This window comes from Silurus aristotelis (assembly GCF_946808225.1).
Source record: "Silurus aristotelis genome assembly, chromosome: 11".
In the NCBI taxonomy this organism is placed as follows: Eukaryota; Metazoa; Chordata; class Actinopteri; order Siluriformes; family Siluridae; genus Silurus; species Silurus aristotelis.
The window spans coordinates 2958593-2983209 of NC_139584.1; the positions used below are offsets into that span (position 1 = coordinate 2958593).

Below are 24617 nucleotides of genomic sequence, written 5' to 3' on the forward strand. Positions count from 1 at the left end.
TTGCTTAAAACGAGGCAGATTCTGTGATTTATTTTCAATAACAGGAAATTTGTGGAAAAAATTCTTCGCTTTGTTTTTTGGGGGGGTATTTCAGAATATCAGAAGATTTTCAGTAGGTGAGATTCTCCTACTACTTTCTTTAAGGTTTACACAGAATGGCGCTGAAAACAAAAAACATCTGGTTGATCCTTGGATGAAGAAAAAAGGACCTTGTTCATAGGAGAAGCCAAAAAAAAAGGCGGAACCTGTTAAAGATGACAACGAAGCTAAGCTCACTCGAAAATAACAACGGACATGGCTATAAATTATATATGTGTAATTTATTTTATTAAAAATACAAATAAATAAACGTAAAAGGCGAAATTTAAAACCTTTGACTGAACACACGTTTATTCACGGCGTCCTTTCTTTACTCAGGTATATTATAAAATTTTAAAACTCCACCGAAAGATTTTTAATTACTAAAAAACATTTGTTTTACTGATAAAGGCCTTCAGTGGTGTCCTACCCGAGTCAATCCACCTCTAAATACCATCATTATGACACAACGGCTGTTGAAACCATCAATATTATAGAGAAGTGCAGTAGAACAGAGAGCTGCATCACAGACAGGAATCTCATACAGTAAGAATGAATGTCATTACAGCTGTACGTGGTGTAAACGTGCAAAGCCACACGTCCTGTTCCTCATCTTCATGTTCTTGTCTGCTTGACAGAACCATACAAATGTGTGTATCTTGTATTAGAGCAGAAAAAAAAATTGCTTTGAGTTCAATTTTCTCATACTGACCACTGGATGTTCTACATGGACCTCATGGTAAAGACTCTGAGGATTTGGGAATTAGAATTGTTGCTCCCAACAAAAAGCAGAGGCTGTAAGAGGATCAGTAGCACCCTGAAACTGAGTTACAGTACAGTGGTCAGGGTCATACAGAGGTTTTCTGAGACGGGTTCCACTCAGAACAGACCTCACAAGGGTCCATCAGAGAAGTCGAGTCCTCGTGCTGTGCGTCAGGTGAAGGAGCTGCTTCAAAAAAAAGGAGCATGAGTGCTGCAGCATTGATTTAGGAGTTTCAGAAGAGGAAGTTCTGATTGTCAGTGCTCAGACCGTACCCCACACACTGCAACAAGTTGGTTTGCAGACTGTCATCCCAGAAGGAGCTTCTTCTGAAGCTGCTCACACAAAATCCCACAAACAGTTTGCTGAGGAAAACCTGTCTAAGAGCATGAATCACTGGAACCATATCCTGTGGTCTAATGAGACAGAGATATATTTGTTTGGCTCAAATGGTGTCCAGCATGTGTGGTGATGCCCTGGTGGGGAGCACCAAGAAAATTGTGTCTTGCCTACAATCAAACATGGTGGTGGTAGCATCATGTTCATGAGTGGAAACATGGATTCCAACATGTACTCCAACATTTCGAAGCAGAACATGAAGCCCTCTCTTTAGAAATCGGGCTGAACGGCGTTTTTTTAACAAAATAACGACCTCAAACACACTGACAAGATGACAATAGCCTTGCTGATGCTCCATGTGTGTAACATCCAGCAGCTCCGTGACGTCATTATGGAAAAGTGGAAGAGGATCCCAGCAACAACCTGCTCTGGTGAATTCCATACCCAGGAGAATTAAAGCAGTGCTGGATAACACACAATATTCACACTTTGGACAGTTTTGACATGTTCACTGAGGGTGTACTCACTTTTGTTGGCGGTTATTTAGACAATATGGCGGTATGTTGTTATTTTTAGAGGACAGTAAATCTGTACTGCTACACAAACTGCACAATGACTAAAATATATCCAAGTTTCATTACTATAATATTGTAACTTGAGAAGATTATACTGAAATAGTGGCTGAAATGTTACGGGTGTCACTTCGGTGAGATACTGCATATATATAGAGGTACAGATAAATCACAAATTAAAATTTGTAAAGCTTTTGTACATCTGATCAGCTGCTTGTATGAGACTATAAAGACAAAAAGCACTGAAACTGATCCTATTTCCTCACACAGTCCTGAGGTACAGCACTAATGCAGGTGAGCAATAAAATGAGCGTAATATTATTGTCCTTGTAGATTTTTATTTTCAAACAAAATCTATGGATTTGCTGAACGTATCAGTTTGAAGACGTATGTATTTAAAATCGACTGTGAGTGAATGCAGAGGTTGGAGATTGGTGGCCACTTGCTTAATGCTGAGGATGGTTCCACATGAACAGACTAAAGATCCAAGAGGTAACTGATGGACTGCGAGATGGATTGGGACTGTGATTTGTGTAGATGCTCCGCTACAATTGCTATGAACAGTGTTTCATTCAGGTTTCGATCCGTTGAAAATGTTAACAACGCTAAACGTTAATGAATGAATAAATATCAGGTGATGAAGACCTGGTTAAGCCTGGTTCCTTTCAAAGTTTCTCTGTGCCACTCATTCATTAGCACTACATATAGAGGGATTAATTTATGACGCAAAAATTTTGGTTTCCTCTATTTGTTTCATTCTGTAACGAAAAATTGCCGAATTGTGAATTACGGAGGCTCGGCACAAGGGTAAAATCTCAGAGCTGCATGAATGAGCTCAAGGTCAAACCTTCCTGAAGCTGTGCATGAATCAAGAGAGCAAAAATCACAACCACCTACACACCCAGCCACCCACACACTCACACAAACTCCCACCCACACACACACATTTTTCTTTCAAGGCAAACAGGACGCACCAGAAACCAAGCGTTGGGCAAGCGAGCGTTCAGGAGAGCCAGCGAGCCATCTGCAACGAGGAACAGTTCAGCAGACAGGATTGCGTGTCCTGGGATTTAGACGACTCCACAATGGAGACAGACGACTGGCTGAGTAAGCAGACGAGAGCTAAGAAAACCAGGCTTCTGGCATTCGTTCCAGGGGTGATTCGTCTTACAGACAAACATTTGCTCAATTTGGAAAAAAAATATATAAAACCCATAAAACTTGACTACCAGGACTGGATTTCCCTGAAAAATATTTTCTTCTTTTAAAGCTGTACAAACATGTTCTCGTTTCCTATTAATCTCAGCACAAATCAGTAGTTATAAATGTCCAGACAATGTCAACCTGCACAGTTCTGCTCTAGGACCTTACCTAGTTATGCAAAACAAACCATATAAGGGAATTTTATATATATATATATATATATATGCTTATAATAATTAAATAATTAACTTTTTGCAAAATGTTTACTTTTATGTACATAAATATATATAAATTTCCCAAATTGTCTAATGAATTCTTATACATTCCAGTAAATTCCCATAAATTCCTGGAAAGTTTTTTTTCCCACCCCTTTGCAACCCTAATAGTAATGTCTTTATCTTTATTTCATTTTTCTATTTTTTTTTTTTTTTTTTTTCAGCACACTGAAAAAAAGTCCCATAAATTCCTGGTAAATTTCCAGCTTGGAACATTTCCCAGATTTCCCAGAATTTTCAGCCCTTTTGCAAACCTAATAGTAATGTCTATCTTAATTTATTGTTTTATTATTAATTTTTTCTAGTTTTTTTTTAGCATACTATTACAAATGCCTTATACCTGTCACGACAGATGCGATTCTTTTTTTTTGACCCTATTGCATCATTTGCATCGAAAACAAACAACCTCAAAAAGATTTCTGGAATTCCTTCTGGCTTTGGGTGAAGCTACTTTATTCCCTGAGCTTGAGCTCGACACATCGGGTGTCTGATTGACTCTGTATGGGCAGATCTATAGATCTGGACTCGCACAACAAAAGCGACCTGCTGCTCTGTCAGGTGCTTAAGGATCAATGGATCAAAATGTCATCCTTCTGCTGACCAAGCCATCCATCTGACCTGGGTATGAATATTTCATGAATCCTGAATAACCCAATTTCAAGAAGGGGTCACCTTGGAAACCTTGGGGGCATCTGTTTGTGATATGCATGTATGGATTAGACAGAGGAGATACAGCTGGATTTTATTTTATGTCCAGAAACGTGTGGCAGTCAAGTCATTGGAAAAAAACACATAAACAAACACGTGTTCGGTATGACCGTGTCTACATCGAGTGACAGACTGTTTGTAAATTGCAGGCTGGAGACTATTTTTATCCAGTCGTTTTATCCAGCGACTGAACTGACGGCACAAACGAGACCCCACCGGCGCTCGATTTAAAACCATGCTGTCAACCATCAAGGAGAGATTTTTCTCGCTGATACGATTAAAGATGTTTTCAGGGTCAGAGTCAGTACTTCAGTCATTTTGATGGCTGGAAGGTTTTCGGTTCGAATCTCAGGACCGCCACCTTCACCTTTAACCATCTACGGCTGCAAAGTGGTGGAAAATTTCTGGTAAATTTCCAGCAACTTTACAGAACGTTTCCATTTATGTGGGGACTTTGGAAAAGAATGAAGAAGGTTGGAATTTTACCAGGAATTTACGTGAATTTTGAGGCGATTTATGGGAATGAATTCAAAATTTCGAGAAATGGTTGTACATTTTACATATACATACATAAACAAACATTTTGTTTGGAAATGGTTGCATGCAAATTAATACAGATTTTAAAATTGAAATTTTTTACTTTGATGTAATTGTAAGACCCCCCCCCCCACACACACACACACACACACACACACAGGGGGCATGGCCTCAGTAACCCTGTGTGATTGATGGATGTGCAGATAGAAATTTTACTGAAATTGCATTTAATCTAATTTTTTTAACTACATTTAAGTTCCCGGTTATTGACTTACCTGCAATTTTGTAAATTCCCAGTTTATTCCCACTAATTTGCATATATTATGTTGGAAAGTATTCAGTCTTGAAAATTCTTGGAATTTTGCAACCCTACAATCATCACCAGATCTGGGTTTAGATTGGATCCTTGATAGAGTGTCTGCCAAAATCGTTTCTAATCAGTGCACAACAGATAATCAAACACCAACCATGCGACAACCCATGCGACTCGTCATCCGGACTTTACACATTCTAAAACTCTACACAGAAAATCAGATTGATTGTGTGTGACATTTGGTCTTCCAGCTCTGTCATGGGCACGTCACGCATCCGTCATCCCCTGTAACTGATCCGACACGCCAGCCAATCAAAATTACCCTCATGCAACCATGACTAGAGGAGTAAGGCTGTGTATAATACAATACGCACTACAAAGATAGCTTAGACTTTTTCAGTGATATCCGTGGTGATGCTTTTGAAAAGGAAGGAATGAATAGTGGGGAAAAAAACAGAAGCTAAAACGACGCCCACCACAACATGGCACCAGAGGGAGCGTGGGCATCGTGTTTCTATCCCTTCATGGCATTTATGGGATTCCTGTGACATGAGAAACACTGCATCTGGAGATAGGATAGCGTCTGAGACACACACACACACACACACACACACACACACACACACACACACACACACACACACACACACACACACACACACCTGCATTATGGACTAACCTTGATATGCATGCACACATTAGGGATGGACACAACAGTGTGCCACCCTGAGAATCAGTATCTCTCTCTCTCTCTCTCTTTCTCTCTCTCTCTCTTTCTCTCTCTCACACACACACACACACACACACATACACACACACACACACACACATTACATGCATTAGAGGTGGACACGGCATGTGCCACTCTAAGAATCAGCATCTTTCTCTCTCACACACACACAAACACAAACACACACACACACACACACACACACACACACACACACACACTCACAATCACACTCACACACACTCACACACACCTGCATCATGGACTAACCTTGATATGCATCCACACATTAGGGATGGACACAACAGTGTGCCACCCTGAGAATCAGTATCTCTTTCTCTCTCTCTCTCTCTCTCTCTCTCTCTCTCTCTCTCTCTCTCTCTCTCTCTCTCTTTCACACACACACACACACACACACACACACACACACACACACACACACACAAAATACATGCATTAGAGGTGGACACGGCATGTGCCACCCTAAGAATCAACATCTTTCTCACACACACACACACACACACACACACACACACACACACACCTGCATAATGGACTAACCATTAAAAGCATGCACAAATTAACGATGGACACGAACACAAGCACGCGCAACCGCTCGCGCGAGCTGGCGCGCGCACCGCATGCAGCAGCACAGCAGCATCTCTTGCATCCCCTGACTGCATCTTTCCTCAATGTGCATCCAAAAAAATATGTCTACAATGCATCTAAAGAAAAAAAAAAACAAGCGTGCAAAAAAAAAGAAGAAGAAAAGATGCACGAGACATTTGTTCTTATTTATGAAGTGCAAAAAAAAAAAAAAAAATTTATAAAATCCACAATCCTAGATGAGATAAGATGATAAAACATATACATGCATATAACTGCAAGAAATATTTTTTTTTTTTTTGCTGCTGCTGCTGCTGCTGCTGCTTCTGCTGCAGGTGGAAAACGATGAAGATGAGGATGATGAGGATGATGAGGATGAAGCAGAGCGCATGCATGGTGAAGACGGACGTGAAGATGATGGACAGTATTATTTGCACACATATGTATGTTCATTCCAATCATAATCCGAATGATATGCAAATGCAATGACAATAAGCTTAAAAAAATGAAGAGATAAAAAGAGGAATGTGAGGAGCGCTTACCCCGGAGCACACTGGTTTTCTCCATGTACATCGCGCAGCAAAGCACAAATCCGGTCATTAAAAATACAGCACGAGGGGAGACCTGTGTTCCCCACACACGCTTAAAAAAATAATACAAAACAAATCGAAGAATAAATCACAACTTAGCGCAAAGGAGGTGAGATGCTGAGAAAAGCGCTCGTGATGCGACCGGCCATCTTCAGGAGCACCATCAGGGCGCTTCTTATAATAAAATAAATCCTTTCAGAAGCGATCCAGGGATGAATAAAAAGCAATAAATCAGTTATAATGATCAACAAAAAAAAATGCTAAGATCAATTAAATAACTCAAAACGAAAAATCTGCCCACCCCTTTTCCGGCTTAATGCAGAAAGCAGCAGCGCCTCAAACACCGGGGAAAAGCGCACCCGCCTTGGCCCCGCCCACTCCTGCACGCTTAACCACGCCCACCCCGATTCGACCATGTTAGAATTATTTAATACTGAGCATTTGGCCCACTAACGGTCCTCTGTTGCCTAGGCAACGTGTTTGGAGGTTCTGGTTGTGACTGAAGTGTCAGTATGTTCTACTGAGAGAAGCAGGAAAACACAATTACAGTGTTTAAGGAACACCTGCAGAGCAGAACGTGGTGTGTGTGTGTGTGTGTGCGTGTGTGTGTGTGTGTGTGTGTGTGTGTGTGTGTGTGTGTGTGCGTGCGTGTGTGTGTGTGTGTGTGTGTGTGTCTCAGTGCTGATCAAACACCCACAAATTAGAAATTAAGCCCGAAAATAGAAGAAAATTCTAATGTGTCCTTCACTTATTTGGACAGACTGTGACGTGTACAAGAGGAGAAGACACGTTGCCAGACCACCCACAGAATGAGAAGAATCAACAAAGGACATTGTGGACTCTTGTCTCCAGGAAAGATGTTCCACTAGATTTTGGAATGTGCATGAGGTACTTATGTAGGTGACGTGAGGAGGACTGGGGTGCATCCCAAACATGTTCAATAGGGTGGGAGCTTTACAGCAGAAGATCTTCCACTCCAATCCATTTGAAGCATATCTTCTTGGAATAGGTTTGGTTCTCCGAATTCAGATGAAGGTCAATTTTCATGCTCCCACAACCTTTCTTCAATTGTGTGCCTTCGGGTTTGTGGAAACCAGCTCACGTGGGTTGGAGTGGAACATCTCCTGCTATAGAGCTCGGACCTCAAACCTTCTGAACAACCTTCTGATGAATTTTTCACACAGTTTCACCCCAGGCCTCCTCAACTCACCTAAATAAGTACCTCGAGCACACTTAAAATCTAGTGGAACATCTCAGAAGAGAAGAGCTTGTTATAACTGCAAATGGAGACTAAATGTGGAACGAGATGTTCAGGAAGCACAAAACAATCTTATGCTCAGGTGTCTACAAAAACAAGTTTTTATCCCACATACATTATCCATCAATTTATTTATTTCTACATTCATTTAACGAAAGGTTGAATATAACAGGAAATGATGTAACTACAGTTTTTTTCTCTTGGTGCATTAAACAATGTTTGCCAAACAGAACGTTGTAAGTAGAAGTCGCTAGATGATGTCACAAACGTGATTTGCATACAGTATTCAGGAATTGTGACACGATGTTAAGATTTCTCTGAAGCTCCCAAAGAGTTAAAACTCAAGGTATGAAATCTTTTTTGTCAGGAAAATGTTGATTTTGAAATACTTCGTTAGATTAGATTAGATTAGATTAGATTAGATTAAACATGTACAAGTACAAGGCAACGAAATGCAGTTACTGTACTTATGTAGATTTTTCTGGTATCAGTATTTGACTTCACTTTGTTTCTCAGGGAACTTTTTATTTTCACTCACATTTTTTACCACAAATATCTGTTATTTCTACTTCTTACATTTTCAAACCAGACTCGTTAGTTTTAATCTATTTGGTGATCAATATTGCGCGCCTTTTTTAGCCCATCGACCGGTTTCCTGTCATTGTGTGGATTCTTCAATCTACCTCTGGTGTATCATTTCCTGGTTCTCTCACACCGCAGACGTAGACTAGTTTATGAAGCTCACAACAAGCGAGGCAGAAGGCAGTAAGAAGTCTGGGGTTAACGTGGATGAGACAGAGGGAGTCAGTGATGCAAACATGACTGAGAACAGAGACATTCCTGATCACCTGATCATCATCATCTTTTCTCTACTTGTGTTCTATATGGTGGATCTTCAGCCTGGATACATTTATTAGGTAACAAAATTTAAAATTATTTTATATTAATATATTAATGTGATGTGACGTCCAGTTACGTGTGACACTAAAACAAGTAGTAATAATGACTACTTTTTACTCAATTACATGTCAGAGCCCAAATTTCTTCATTTTAACTTGAGTGAAAAAGTGTAGTCAGAACTTCAATCATTTAAAGCATAAATATCTGTACTTCTACTAGATTGAAAGATGTGTGTACTTTTGTCATCTCTGCCCATATATTTTAGTTGCATTGCAAATGTTCTCACAAGCTTAATTGCTTCTCATTGGAAGCCCAAAGGTTAGTGGAGGTCGACAATTTAATTGGTTTTTGACAATTAATAAGCACGGATAGTTTTTCCGGCTTCTGGTCAGCTGTAATTATAAGAGCGGCCTCTAGAGGCAAATTAACGACGCCAAATGCTGTTTGATTTTACATGTACGACTGCGTGCTGCACGGAGAGCGATATTTTATATGAATTATTTATTAATGAATTAATTAATACATAATTAATAAAAAAAATTATCAGTTGATTAATCCGCAAGTACGATTCAACCTTTCTATCAGTATGGGCAAAATTCATCGGTCAGCCTCTAGGTGTTTAGAACATTGGACCTTAGCTCATTAGATGGAAGCTCATGACTTTAAATCCCAGCACCACCAAGGTGCCACTTGCTGAGATTCAGGCTCAGGCTTGTAATGTGTTAATTGCAATGGAGAATAATTTTTTTTCAAAAGCATTGCTTTTGTCCCATTAGCGTCAAGCTAACGCACACATTAAACAGGCTCTGTATGTATTACCAGAGATGAGGAGGAGTCGGCTTTTATCGCTCAGTGGTGGAGATGTAATGCTGTGTGGACAGTAAAAGTACTTAAGTAATTGGCTTCAGCTAATTGGTTGCCATAATCTGTTTACTAACTCATATGAGCTCAGCTTTATGGATGAACCAGTGTGGAATAAACCGCACTTATGTAAGCTGGAGAACAGGTGAGAAGATATGAGCAGACTGCCTCACCCCCACACTCACACATGGAGGTGGAAGATTAATGGTTTAGGGTTCTTTTGGTGACTTATTCTGAAAAGTAAAAGGAATCTTGAACCAACATGGCTCCCATTCCATACTAAGCAATTTCGTCTGAACTGCAGGTGATTGCAACCGACTTACATCTGAGCTCTGTAAGCGTTAGTTTTATAGAGCAAACAGTCGTCTGGAGTGATATCTATCGTGGATTGGCCTGACGAGTCACTGCACCTCAATCCCAATAAACTGCTCTGGGATGAAGATCAGAAAGAAATCTTGTGTAAAAGCTGCTCTTCACACTAAGAGAGAATTTTTCAATGAAAACCTTCCATTTTTTTTAAAGTTCTGTACATTTGTTTATTCAAAGTTAATCTTCATAGCATTGCATAGCCGAGTTCGTTGTATAGAAACAAAAGGAATATGCATGTGTCTCTCTTTTCACAGGTACTATAGATTAGCTTTATAAATGCTATTTAGATAGGATTGAAAAATAGAAGAACAGCGACTGATACATGACACAGCTTTGGTATCCCTCCATCCCAAAATTCATAGACAAAGAAAGAGAGAGAGCACATTAAGCTTTCCCTATTGCACAATTATTGAAGCAACACCACTCGCAGGTAGCTCATGTGATCATAGTGTGCTTCGAAAGAGGCTCAGAACCTAATCAGCTCCAGCAGAGACTCCATTCAGCCTGGAGGCCTTAAAGACTATGTATTGTCCCTACTGTCTTTTATTTTGTCCCCCATCCCCTTTCCTCTCAGGAACCTCCTACTGGGTCGGTGGTAATGTTTGCTCTGTCCAGACTTGGCGCAGGTTGGTGGTTTTAAATGGAGAGATTTGCCCCCTGATTTCCCTGGAGAGATGGCCATCTGCCTCCTGTCACCCAGCCCACTCTCGCTGCTCCTACACACACGCTCCCATGCCAGCGATAATAACGCACTCAACATGAACCCGGGAGCATCTACTTACACGTAGACAGACGACAAATAGTCTGCAGTTCTATTTATAGCCTTAATGAAGCCTCCAATGAACGCCTTGTACTGTATATCTAATATAAAGTGTAGATCCAGAGAAAGAAATACAGGGAGGTGGGAGTTTAGTGGTTAAGACTTTGGATCCATGTCGTAAGTTAAAATCCCAAACATGCCACAATGCCACTCCTGGGCCTCTGATCAAGGCCCTTAACCCCATAACTGCTCAGTGTGATCAGAATGATGCTCATAATAAGGGGCGTCTGCTAAACGCTGTCAATGTAAGAAATGTAAAGGAGTAAACTTCATGAATGTAACATTTATATTCGTTATTTATTTCATTCTGTAAAGCTGTAGGTTTTTAATTACATCAACTGTTACATCAACACAACATGGATAAAAGTTTGTGGACACTAGACCACAAGGATTTGTCTGTGCTTTCTGGACATCATATTCCACATTTACTTCACATTTACCGCTAATAATATCCTACACATTTCTGAAAAAAAGACCATACCGCTAGATTTTGGAAAGTTCTATAGCAGGAGATCTTCTACACATTTCTAACCCGTGGAAAGCATATCTTCATGTAGCTTCTTTTGTGCACAAGGGCCAGGGTCTCCTAGTTCAAGTGAAAGGAAAATGTACGAGGTGGTATAGAGACTGGTTTTGAAGCACGCCAACAGAAGGCAGCACAAGACTGCACGCACAGTCACAGGGAGCGCCGACCTTCAAAATCAGTACAACGCTGGGAGAACTGTAAGAGTTCTTGTCGACAAAGCAAGTCTCGAAATTTTCTGATACCGCCTCTTAACACTACGACATCCAAAGACATCAAATACAACCACCCTCCAGAATCTTAAACATTCCCAGAAGAGTGGAGGATTAAATGTGGAATTGGATGTTTAAAAAGCACCTGTAAATCTTGTCGTCAGGTGTCCACAAATTCTTGTCCATACATTGAAGCTGTATTCATTTCAAAACCTGATTCTTTCCCCCAACTGTTGGGAGCACACAATTGTCTGTAATGCCTTTGTATGCTGTATTTCCGTTTACTGAAACTAAGAGGCCCAAACATGTTCTAGCATGACAGTTACAACGTGAGCCTCAACCCCCAACATGCATTAAAAAAACATTCGGACACCGACATGCTCCAGGCCTCGTCATCTTACATCAATGCCTGACCTCTCTAACGCTTCTGTGGTTGAATGGGCAACAACTTCTGGGAAAACTTTCCACTAGATTTAGGAGCATGGCTATGGGTACACTCCAAAATCCCAGTGGAAGGCCTTCCCAGAAGAGTACTGGAGGTTTTAAATATATATACTGCAAAGGGAGGAATAAATCGGGAATGTGATGTTCAAAACCCACATCACATATCTTTTTAAAAATTGACCAAAATAGCCAGAGATATGTAAGGGTTAAATGGTAGAAAAAGATCAAAGAATAAAACCCAAGAATGATTTTGAACACAGTGAAATGCCAGTTTCAAGAAATATCCCCATTATATTCAATAGTTTGGTTATGAAAGGCGTTTTTCTTTTTCTTTTTATCCTTTTTTCCACACGTCTGCTTTCAGTCTTTGTGAGCTGGATTTGTTTTGTTGAAACAAGAAAAGCATGTGGGCTTTGTGTCCACTGACAGCTGGGTAAAATGGGGGGTTAACATGGCTGACCTTCTGCCCCTTTTTCGGCCCCGCCCTCTTTTATTGCCCTCTCGACAAACACATTGAGTTTTCTTAAGAGTAATTAGCAGCACACACGCCGCACACATGAGGCCCTCCAGTTCGCTTTCATCGCTCGTGCAAAGGGACGTTCCTTTTGTGTAAGAACAACAAATGTAACTGATACACACACAATATGGACAAAGGTTCACCTGACCATAAGATTAATCCTGATTTGCTCTTATATTAAGCTTCTGGAAAGATGCTCCACAAAATTTTGGTCATTGAGCCAATTAGTAAAGTCAGGTGCAGATGTAGGGGATAGAAGACCAAAAGATCTTCAATAGGGTTGGAGCTCTATAGCAGGAGACAATCCGGGTCTTTGGAATTTGATTAATAAAGCGTTGTTTATCATCTAGTGGACAATTCGAAAAATAGACAACGTCTTTACGTGACACTGTTTCCGAATCTCAGAAGTAATCACTCAATCGAATTGTGCTTTTATTCAATTATCTCATCAATTATCTATACACACTTCATTATTTCTAGGGGTGTAAGACCTGTTATTATCTCTTTAACCACAAAAACGCTTGAATGCTCTGCTAATTCACAGACTAGGTACATACTGGAAAACACTCTCGTAGACCTTCTATAAGAGTGTTAACCTTTAAGGGGTTGTTTCTATATACATATATGTAATAGTCCAGAACATGCTACTGACCCGATAGCAACTGTTTCATGGCCTGGTACTGGGTTGCTACCTAGTGGTTTGTTAACTGTTAAAAGAAATCATTACAATATTAAACAATTGTACACATAAATATATATATATAGTCAGTGCCTGACTTACAGTACAATGGAGATGTGCTCTGACGACCTAACTAGTCCTGAGCTTAACCAGGAGTCTTAAAGAATAATGATCAGTATGGTTAGTATACTGTTAATAACTTAACTAATTACGTTAAATATTTGTAAAATTTTCTCGTCTCGCTGTCATCAACGTAAGATCGGAAAAGCTTAATTAGAACCATCACATTGTCATGTACATTACAGCACAGTGAAATTCTTTCTTTGCATATCTCAGAAATGATAGGAAGCTGGGGTCAGCTATGATACAGCACCCCTGGAGCACCAACGGTTAAGGGCCTTGCTCAAGGGCCCAAGAGCGGCAGCTTGGCAGTACTGGGTTTTGAACCCACAACCTTCCGATCGGTTATCTCAGTGACCCAAAAACTTATGTGCACACAGGGATGGGTATTGGCACCACTACAAACACATGAGTAAAATACACATATTCCCAGTGATATTTTGTGCACCTCGGTGACAACTGTTTAACCATGACTTCCTGTCTCACAGGGGTATAAATATGAGGTGAGACATGGGCTGAAATTTCCTCAATAACAGTTACCAAGAAGAGATCAGAAAGGTTTTAACAATAAAGACCATTGTTCTCATTGTTCTCATTGAGCTCCATGATGCTCGAAGCTGGACAATAAGAAGATGAAAATCATGCTATGTAAGGAGAAAATTATAATTGTACACACGGTGGACAAACAACAATAAAAAATAAAAAATAAAAAGAATCGTTGGTGAATTGCTGTGTTGTAAAAAAGAATAAAACACCTTCAGGATATGCCGTTACTAGAAACAAAATTCGCTTCGTTACGGTACAAACAGATTGCTGCACTTTTAAATGAAGTACATAGTATTTTATTTGGCTTATTATCCAAATCCCCTACAGACTGCTACCATACAAAAGTCGCCATGGCAACATACTTATAAATCGATCGTCCGTAAATAAAATTAAAATTATAATTGCACCATTTAGTCTCGTTAGTCGGATGCATAAAAGATTTATTTTAACGAACAATAAATCGATTTCCAGCCTAAAGCTGGAGTCCTGGAAGGATCCGATTTTTTATTGTCTTCCCGTTCAAAGGAAATCATTTCAACAAGCAATTTTATTAACCAGAGGTTTGATTTAAAGCTACAGCATGGACAGGGTCTATGTCTGAGAATGGAATTAATGAACAAACTTCTGATTTACTACTGTTATTCTACATATCATCTACTGTATATATATATTACACTAAATATACATACATACGTCCAGTTTGTGGACACCTGACCATAAGATTGTTATGTGCTTCTTTTTGAACTTTCTACATTTAGTCCACTTTTTGGAGTGTGCTTGTGGAGATTTGTGCTTATTCAACCACAAGGGCATTAATAAAGTCAGGAACTGAAAGAAAGTTTTTCTATCGTGCTTTTCACAATGGACATCGTCTCAGCAGCTTTACAGAATTTAAGAATTATAGAACAAAACATTTAAATATAAGTGAATGATGTGTATTAATCCCTGGTGAGCAGCCTTGGGTGACTGTGACAAAGAGAAACTCCATTAGATGGTATGAGGAAGAAACCTTGAGAGGAACCAGACTCACAAGAGAAACTCATCCTCAAATCATAAAATCTTAAATTATAAAAACGAAGAGTGAGAAATACCATGAGAACCGGAGTGTGTGATGATGAGTAATGTCCTTTCTACAGTCTAATGCTGTCAGTGGAAGTTGTGGAACCAGGAGCTCCTGAGCATCTCATAAAATAGCTCCACATCTGAGATTATTATTGATCCAACACCAACTCCTCCATGCCAGAGACTTTAAATGTTCAACGATGGAGAAATAGCAAATAATATTTTTTGAGAAGCGATTAAGAGGTTGTTTATCCTCAAAGTCCAGTGTCCAAACTGTACATGAAGTGGGACGAGAAGATTGGGGTTATATGGTGATATTTTTTTGACCTTGGGAGAATTCTGGCTGCTGCATTCTGAACTAACTGAAGCTTGTTTATTAATGATGCAGGACATCCACCTAGTAATGCATTACAATAGTCCAGTCTGGAGGTCATGAACGCATGGACGAGCTTCTCTGCATCAGATATAGTCAACATGTTTTTTAGCGTAGCAATATTCCATGGGAAGCATGTATATTGTGAAAAGCAGGGGTCTTAGAACTTAACCTTGTGGCACCCCATAATTTACTTGCATTAACCTGAATAGCTCTCCAATCAAATCTACAAAATGGTAACGATCAGACAGGTAGGATTTAAACCAGCTTAATGCCTGTCCCTGAATGCTGATGTAATTCTGTAAGCGATCCAGGAGAAGGTCATGCTCTATAGTGTTGAATGCAGCAGGGAGATGTAGCCTTGGTTTGAAGCTAAACACAGGTCTTTTGTGATTTTAACTAGAGAAGTTTCTGTGCTATGATTGAGCCTGAAACCTGACTGAAACTCTTCAAAGATATTGTTTCTTGTAGGAAGGAGCAGAACTGGGCAGACACAATCTTTTCTAAAATCTTACATACAGACATAAACAGACGGATTGTTTAGGGATGTGACCTAAAGACAGTGAGGAGTAAATTATATTGAGAAGAGGATCACCAAGTGTTTGTAAAACTTCTTTCAGTAAGTTAGTTTGAATGGTATCCAACAGACATGTTGTTGGCTTAACTGTGGTGACCAGATCATACAGATCAGTTCCTGTCCTATACTTGTAAAGCAGTATAATTGTAATTGTGGAGCTTTAGCTGAGACTGGATCATGAGATGCTGTTTGTGTTTAGTTTGTGATACTTATTTTTTTTCAGAGAAGAAAATCAGAAAGTCCTCACTACTAAACTGTGATGAATTTTAATAAAATGTTTTGCTTTTTGTCTACGAGTTTGTTAAAATCCAAATGCGACAATTTTTGCTCTAACAGAACAACTTGTGTAAGAACAGTAGAAAAGATATTAGCCTCAAACCCACAGTCAAACATGGAGGTGGAAGATTAATGGTTTGGGGTTGTTTCGGAGCAGGGAAGGTTGGAGACCTATTCCAATCCTGAACCAACATGGCTCCCATTCCATACTTCAACATCTGGACTGCTGCTCACTGGAAACGACTTCACCATACAACAAGACAATGAGCCAAAGCTACGTCCAAGCGTTATTTAGAGAGTGATATCCATCATGGAATGACCTGCCCAGTCACTGCACCTAAATCCTATTTGACTGCTCTGGGATGAACAAGAAACCTCCAACTAGTGAAGAACATCTTTGGCGAGTTTTACAAGAAGCATGGCAAAAGTATTTCAGTTGAACGTTTAGAGAAACGAACTGTCCTGATGCCAAGAGTGTGTAAAGCTGAAAATGTTTGTACTTGTATAGATGCAGCAGAAAAAAATCTTTCCAGAACGCAAATCTCTCCTCCTGTGTCTTGAATGCAACATTAAACCGTTAAACATGGATTTTTTAATAGTTAATAAAAGATTCACCTTCACCTTCTCATTACTGAAACCTATGAAAGCTGCGGTGAAGTGATGAAAGTAATACAGTACCGTGGAAGCGAAATTACAAACGAGTGCCGTGAGCTGAATTCAGCTTCTCAAGGTGAGTTTGCTAATCCACAAGGGCGACTTTGTGCTGTGTCCCCTGGGATGGATCTGTGGTCTAGTCACAGATTAAAGCTCAGATTCATAGAGTATTGGATTTCACTCTGGGATTAATAAATACCCCCCATTAAAAGTCATATCTTCAACATGGTTAGGATTAGCACTAATGTTTAGAGACCACTAATTGGAGACCATTCTGTGCAGAGGAGGATGGTTTTACCTCAACAGCCTAAAACCCATCAAGTTACTGAGCAACTCAAGAACTTTGAGTATGGGTTTAGACTGTAATCAGTATCAGCAGAGGCTCGGGATCACAGTTTGCATATAAGCGTCCATCACTGTACACCTCAACATGATGGAACTGTAATGAATGGGCTTTCGGGGTTAAGGCTGAGGATGAGGTTCCCTTTTGAGTCTGGTTCTTCTTAAGGTTTCTTCCTCATCAAGTCTCGGGAAGTTTTTCCTTGCCACAGTCTCCACTGGCTCGCTCATTAGGGACAAACTTACAACTATAAGGAACAAACTTATACACTCTTTTATAACTTTATAATCTGTTCATCTCCGGAAAGCTGCTTTGAGACAAAGTCCATCTGTAAAAGCGCTCGACAAATAAATATGAATTGAGTTCTAAAGAACGGCTTTAGCTCAGCTCTGATTCGGTGTCTGTCGATCAGGGCTATGAGGACAGTGGATTGACTCACTCCCAGATGGGTGGACGGGTGGGTGGATTTTCAGCCACTTTTAGGTCTGTCGTGAATATTAGAATAAATAACTATAGAAACAGCTGAGATACGATATCAATACGACGAAACTTGATGTCCTCTACAACTTATTATATTGGTGCCCATTCGCTATTATAATTATCTCCACTCTACTGGGAAGATGTTCCACTAGATTTTGTGGAGATTTGTACTGTGAAAGGAAAATTTCATTCAAATGTGTGCCTTCAAGTTTGTGATAAGAACCAAAAAAAGGAATAGATGGAAATATTTTTGAATAACTTTCCCTCACAGGACTAGTCTGATTAAAGCTCATACACCCACAGTAGGTGTAGTTTTAAGTGTAGTTCCACGACACGAAAAACAAAAAAACGCTGTTTCTTTAAAAGAAAAAAATGGAAGCGTGCAGTTCGAGAAAGGCGTTCACTGTTAAATATTTTCGATGAAGGATAAAACCCTGAGTGGATGCCACTCAATATTAGCATCAACATTTCAAATTCGGCTGGATTTCCTGAGTGGGAAAACACAAACCCGAAGCGATGGCACAATGTTTGGAGGTTTATCAGAGCTTAAAAAAACACAAAGAGAGCGGCTGAGGCCTAAGTAAATAAGCTGTGTTTACCCAGAGGGTCACTTATCAGAGTTTGTCTTCGCAGGCCTTTTCTTTTTGCTTTAAAGAGCCTGGAGATATGAGACTAATCTCGACTCCTGCACTCATCTCCCAGAGAGAGCGAGAGATAGACAAGGATGGACGTTTGACAGGGAAAGAGGAAACGCTCTCGGAATATCAACGCAAGTACGATACACAGTGGAATAAGACTGTGGATGTAGAATCCACATTGCTTTGTGTGTTTTCTGTCTTTCTACACATCAGGAACATCCTTTTTTGAACCTTGCTTGTGTTTCAGTGGAGTTTTGTACCATAGGGACCATTTTATAAGCCGTCAATTTTTATTATACACACGAGACAAAACAAGACTGTGTCCAAAAATACCCTCCTCCTGTGGAGGTCGGCGAGACGCAGTTTACGGAGCACTAGCGAGCACGAAGCATAATTCCTGAGCCTCTAAGTCAACTTTGAGATGAAAAGGTTTAGCTAATAAACGTTTATCTCTGATGAATAAAAACCAGTGGTGATAATGGCTAGGGAAAAAATCCACGAGATGCTACGAGGAAGAAACCGTGAGAGGAACCGAAGCGAAAAATAAAGCCCTCGTCATCCTCCTCATCAACTCTTCACTGATGGAGTGCAGCAATTGCAGCCCTGAACCACTGTATTAGACTCTATCTTCATGCTCCTTCAATCCTAAACAGCAACCTCATGGTATCTCAGAAGCATGTGTAGGAAGTGAGTAAATAGCAGTTACTTTGGCATCTCTTGGTGTCTTTTGCTACTCCATGTTGGAAAGTTCTGGCACCCTGAATGTGTACATACTTGTTTTTTTTCAGTGTTTGGGAATGCAGGGAATGTAGTTCAGCGATCTTTGACCCGACACACAGGGAGTAACGGAGTTGACACATCGCCCACATTCAGCCCGAATCGGCTCGCTTAGCCAATGACTCATTTTCCCTTCTTTTCAGGCAGCAGGAAATTGCACGGCGTCGGATTAATACTGCCCAGTGAGGAACGAGGTCCACATGCAGAACTTCACGTGCAGGACGAGCGCTAACATTAGCTTCCCTTGGCCTCTCAGTCGCTCTTCACTGGATTAGCGTGTTTTGTGTCTTGTACACACATCATGCACAAGCATACGCACACACATACACACACACGCACAGACACACACCCTACTGAGTCACTTTTATAGGAATTCTAAACATTTCTAGTGATTTGAGAGAGAGCACTTCCCCGCTCATTCGAAAAGAAACATTCAAGGAAATGTGTGAGACGTTTTATTCTCTTTCATGCTGCTTCTGTGCTGATTATAGTTTCCACTTACTCATGTGCATGTCCTTTCACACACACACACACACACACACACACACACACACACACACACACACACACACACACACACACACACACACCACACAGTCTGTGTTCTTTCCCGCTGTCTAGCTGGTCTCTCTCTTTTTTTCTACACCCACACACACACACACACACACACACACACACAAAGTGTCCTTCCCTCTAACTGCCTAGTTTCTCTCTCTTTCACACAAACACACACACACACACACACACACACACACACAGTCTGTGTTCTTTCCCGCTGTCTAGCTAGTCTTTCTGTCGCTCTCTCTATCTCTCTCGCTTTCTTACACACACACACACACACACACACACACACACACACAGTTTCTCCCTCACTATTTCTTTGACTCCCTACACTTACACACATACACAAACACACACTCAGTGTTCTTTCCCACTATCTAGCTAGTCTCTCTCTCTCTCTCTCTCTCTCTCTCTCTCTCTCTCTCTCTCTCTCTCTCTTTTACACATACACAAACACACACTCACACACACCCACATGCACACAATTTCTCCCCCACTATTTCTTTGACTTTCTACATTTCCACAATAACAAAACACACACACACACACACACACACACACACACACACACACACACACACACACACACACACACAACATCAGTATTTTCCCCCACTATCTACCTAGTCTCTCTCTTTTTTACAAATACATATACACACCTATTCACACACACAAACACACACACACACACACACACACACACACACACACCGTTTCTCCCCCACTATTTCTTTGACTTCCCACAGTTACACACACACAAACAAACACACACACAGCCTGTGTCCTTCCCACTATATAGCTAGTCTCTCTCGCTTTCACACACACACACACACACACACACACACACACACACACACACACACACACACACACTCTCATCTGTGCCACGTTGCGTGTGGTGTCTGATGGCAGCCTGGCATTCCCGCACCCTGACACACTGACATACTTCTCTCCCGTCCCCCTCTCTTTTCCACTGTAATAAATCACGCTTGTCTCTCTTTTCTCTACTCCTTCATTTTCTCCTGCCCCTCGTTTTTAACTTCTTCATCTCTCCTTAAACGTTTCTACCCCCTTTTTCTCTTTCCTTAGTTCCTACTCTCTACTTAGCAGCAGCTGCAAAAAGCGGCGTTTGGGCTCCTGTCTTTGCTTAAACGACTTGTCCAACCACACACACACACACACACACACACACACACACGTTTGTCTTAGTATACACTCCACATGGGGACTGTGCCAATGTCTATACAAGGTCAAAACAGTGAGATATATCCTACCTATTCTCAAGATATAAACACACACACACACACACACACACATACACACACACACACACACACACTCTGAAAATTCAATAACATGCTTCAAAGAATCATTCAGATCACTTGTCCTCTATACACACACCAGTATTTGTATAAGACCAAGACATTTATCTCATACTAATAAAACTCGCTATGTTGAATTGCCCCAGGTGTGTGTGTGTGTGTGTGTGTGTGTGCATGCGCACATGGTGGTAAAGTACAATGGGGTGCACAAGCTTTTATTTTCAAAGATACCATATACAATATGGGTTGCCAGAGACTAGCATGATTCAGCAAAAAAACACGGCAATGTACTCTACTTCCTCCCCTCAGCGCTAACACTGTAGCTCACCTGCTACGCTACAAACACCAACCACTAACACTGTTGTTTAGTCGATTACTTCATTTTGCACCAAACTGTTTAAATATATTTGAGCTAGCTTATTAGCTCATCATACATTTGAGCTTGTTTATGCTAGCTAGCATTTCTTCAGGCTAAAACCGCTCCCTATTAGCTATATCGAGTGTCGGCCATTTTGTATTGACCCCAGTCGTGTTTGAATTCCGATTTCCCACGGTCACTCATTCGGTGCTTGACGGTTTAGTTCACTATATGGTGAAGAAGGGAATTAAAACAAGAGAGCCTTTGTAGACAATTTGATCACAAACATTAAACCTAGCTTCTATTAGCATCTCTATTGTATCGTAAATGTTTATGTTTATTTCTATCAGGATTTATAACCTTTCTTGCTTGTACAAATTTTTTTTGGCTAAAAGAACATTTACTGCTATTTCTTTTACATTTGACGTGTGGTACTTAATGAAGCGTTTACAAAAACAATTTGGAAACAATGAGATATTAGTGAAATGAAAAGCTAGCTAGCGAATGTAAGATTTGACGATTCGTTTCTTGTACCGATCGTGCAAACGATTTAGAATTAATGGCGTTTTTAATTGACATATACACTAATCCGGGTTAAATTTGAAAACGTTCACGTCCCTGTACTGCGCACGAGCAAAACGTACGACGCTTCGACCTGCCTAATTTCCGCTTGTCGTTTATTAACTTTTCCGGCTTACGTCACGCCAATTACTAAAAAGGAGCGTTTTTTAAAAAGCTACGTTTTCATTGACTGAAAACACCGTCTCAGTGTGGACGGAGAGCCAAAACAGAGAAAAATACACGTTTTCAAATGAAAGCGTATCAGTGTGGACATCGCCTGAGAGAAAGAGTGTAAAGAGAGAAGGAGAGAGAATGCTAGTGGGGGAAGGTAAGATCCTGTCAGAGCAGTCATCACACTTTTTTCCTCACATACTGTCACCAGGTTCACAGCTGAAGCAGTCTCACACAGTACCTGCTAAAGATCTCACGGGGTATGGTGATTAATCACCCGCTTTCAGGCTAACAGGCTGGAAGAGATAGCATCTCTCTCTCTCACTCACACACACACACACACACACACACATATATATATATATATATATATATATATATATATATATATATATATATATATATATATATATACAAACACACACTTGCTATAATGTTTTTTTTTTTTTACTGGGGTGTGTATTGGGATGGTCTCTAAAGAATAACCTGAGGGCGGTGGGGGGGGGTGGGCAGAATGAGGTCATGGTATAACCTGCACAAAGGGGTTAAGTGTCTTGCTCAAGGATGCAATTTATTTCACGTGTCAGAAAGGATTCTGGAAAGCACCGTTCACGTTTTTCAGAACCTCAACCTTCCATGTTCAGTGTATCCACATCTAATTTGGTACTTCTTAACAAAATCAACCATTTCCCATTAAATTCCCGAGCTTTTCATTACTGCGAAAGAGCACCGTTTTCATCCCTAAAGGAGCAAACAAACCCTATTTAGGTCTAATCATGTGCCTTCAATGATGTTCCTCTACAATTACATCCCTTTTATTAAAGGTGCGAATGCACACACTAGTGAGGGTTCCACATTCCACGATGAAAGAGCGATTCTGCTTTAATCCGAATGCACTCAGCACTTTGCTTTCACCACTGACGAGGAAGATGTTTTCATTTAGGTTCCATCATAGATGCAGAATGTATACATTTCCGGGTCTATTATACTGTAGATTCACAGTTAAAAGATTCCACTATATTTGAGATCTAATCAGTTTACAGGTTCCACAGCAAATTGAGTATTTAAGGAAATTTCTGGTTTCATCCAAGCTTTAGGTTCCACCAAACAATCCAACAAAATACAAATCTTAGGTTGTAATAGAGTTTTAGAAACAAATTGACTCCTGGGTTCCACCAAAGATTCCACAGGAACATTAACCCTTTGATTCCAGCATATATTTAAAATGAACTCAAATCAATGGTTCCACCATCAGTTCAAACTTTTGTGGTTCCATCCAATATTCCATCCAACGTTTAGAATAAATACAAACCGCAGATTTTAGCGTAGATTCAAAAGAAAATGAACTGTCTGCTTCCACCACAAAATAAAAATGAAACGTGGGTCCAACTATTGATTCGGAAGAAAATGGACTCCTTGGTTCAACCAAAGCCATGAACCATGAACACTAACATCAGGTTCCACCAAAGATACAAAAAATGAAATGATAAAATATCTGCTTCCACCACAGATTCAGAAGTTTCTGGTTCTCATTTTAATATAGAACATGAATTTAGATGCAGAATAGAACCCTTTGGTTCCACCATGTATTTGAGATAAAAATGGTTACATCGTACATTTTTGGTTTTCTGCAAGGTTCTGAAAAATAACTCGTTGATTAAAAATATGATTAACCTTCTGGTTTTGTGATCTAATTTGCAAAATAAAGGATTCTATGCTTCTTTAATGGCATGAGAGTCCAGTTCCATCAGAAAAAGGTCCTATTATTTAAGAATTATATAAGAACTTCACCTGGTGGCCCAATATTTAAAATAACATGAGATCACAGGTTCCTTTGTGAATTCTGGTTCTATCGTAGACCAGAAATCTGAAGGACTAATGAACTGCTTATTGAGAACAAAAACGAACTCTGAATAAAAAACAAATGAAGGGGTTCCTCTATGGATTCAGAGTGGAATTATCGCTTTTGTCCCACCATAAACTGAGTATTAATATGATTTTTGGGTACCACTTTACATTTAGAACAATAAGAACATTCCGGTTCTTGCATAGATCAATCGAGTGAAATCTGAATCGGAAAAATCAAATCGTAATTCCGTTCCAGGAACGACTGTTTCCGGGGAGGTGACGGCTTAGTGGTAAAGACATTGGATTTTAGATCTGAAGGTTGTGAGTTCAATCCCAGCTTCATTGAGCCGCCAATCCTGGGCTCCTGATCAAGGCCCTTAACACCATATATCTTCTCAATTGTATGAATGAGATAAATGTAAGTCGTGCCTGCTAAATGCTCAAAATGTTTTCGTTCGCTGAGATTCTGCCGCGTTCTCTGCGTCATGGCTGGTTCTTTATTCCTTCCCCGTGCCCCAGCATGGCTTCCAGGTTCCACTGCTATTTTTACCAGCAGCTGGTGTGAGTGTGAGTGTGAGTGAAGCTCCTGTCGGTTGTATCTGATAGCCATTAACACCGAACGCACCATCCCCCCTCTGCTCAAAGCAGCTGCTCAGGAG

General features: G+C 40.3%; 1 protein-coding gene across 2 annotated transcripts in view; it reads right to left on the reverse strand.

The window, feature by feature from the left end:
* fgd1 (FYVE, RhoGEF and PH domain containing 1) overlaps positions 1–24617 on the reverse strand; it is a 65227-nt gene that overhangs the window by 32450 nt on the left and 8160 nt on the right. The window contains exon 1 of one of the 2 annotated variants that reach the window (XM_083554875.1): positions 6664–7093. The exons of the other annotated variant lie outside the window; for it this stretch is intronic. Coding sequence (XP_083411001.1) covers positions 6664–6721 — 58 coding nt within the window. The 5' untranslated portion in view covers positions 6722–7093. Of the gene's footprint in view, positions 1–6663; positions 7094–24617 lie in introns of those variants that run through there. 2 annotated transcript variants of the gene reach the window in all.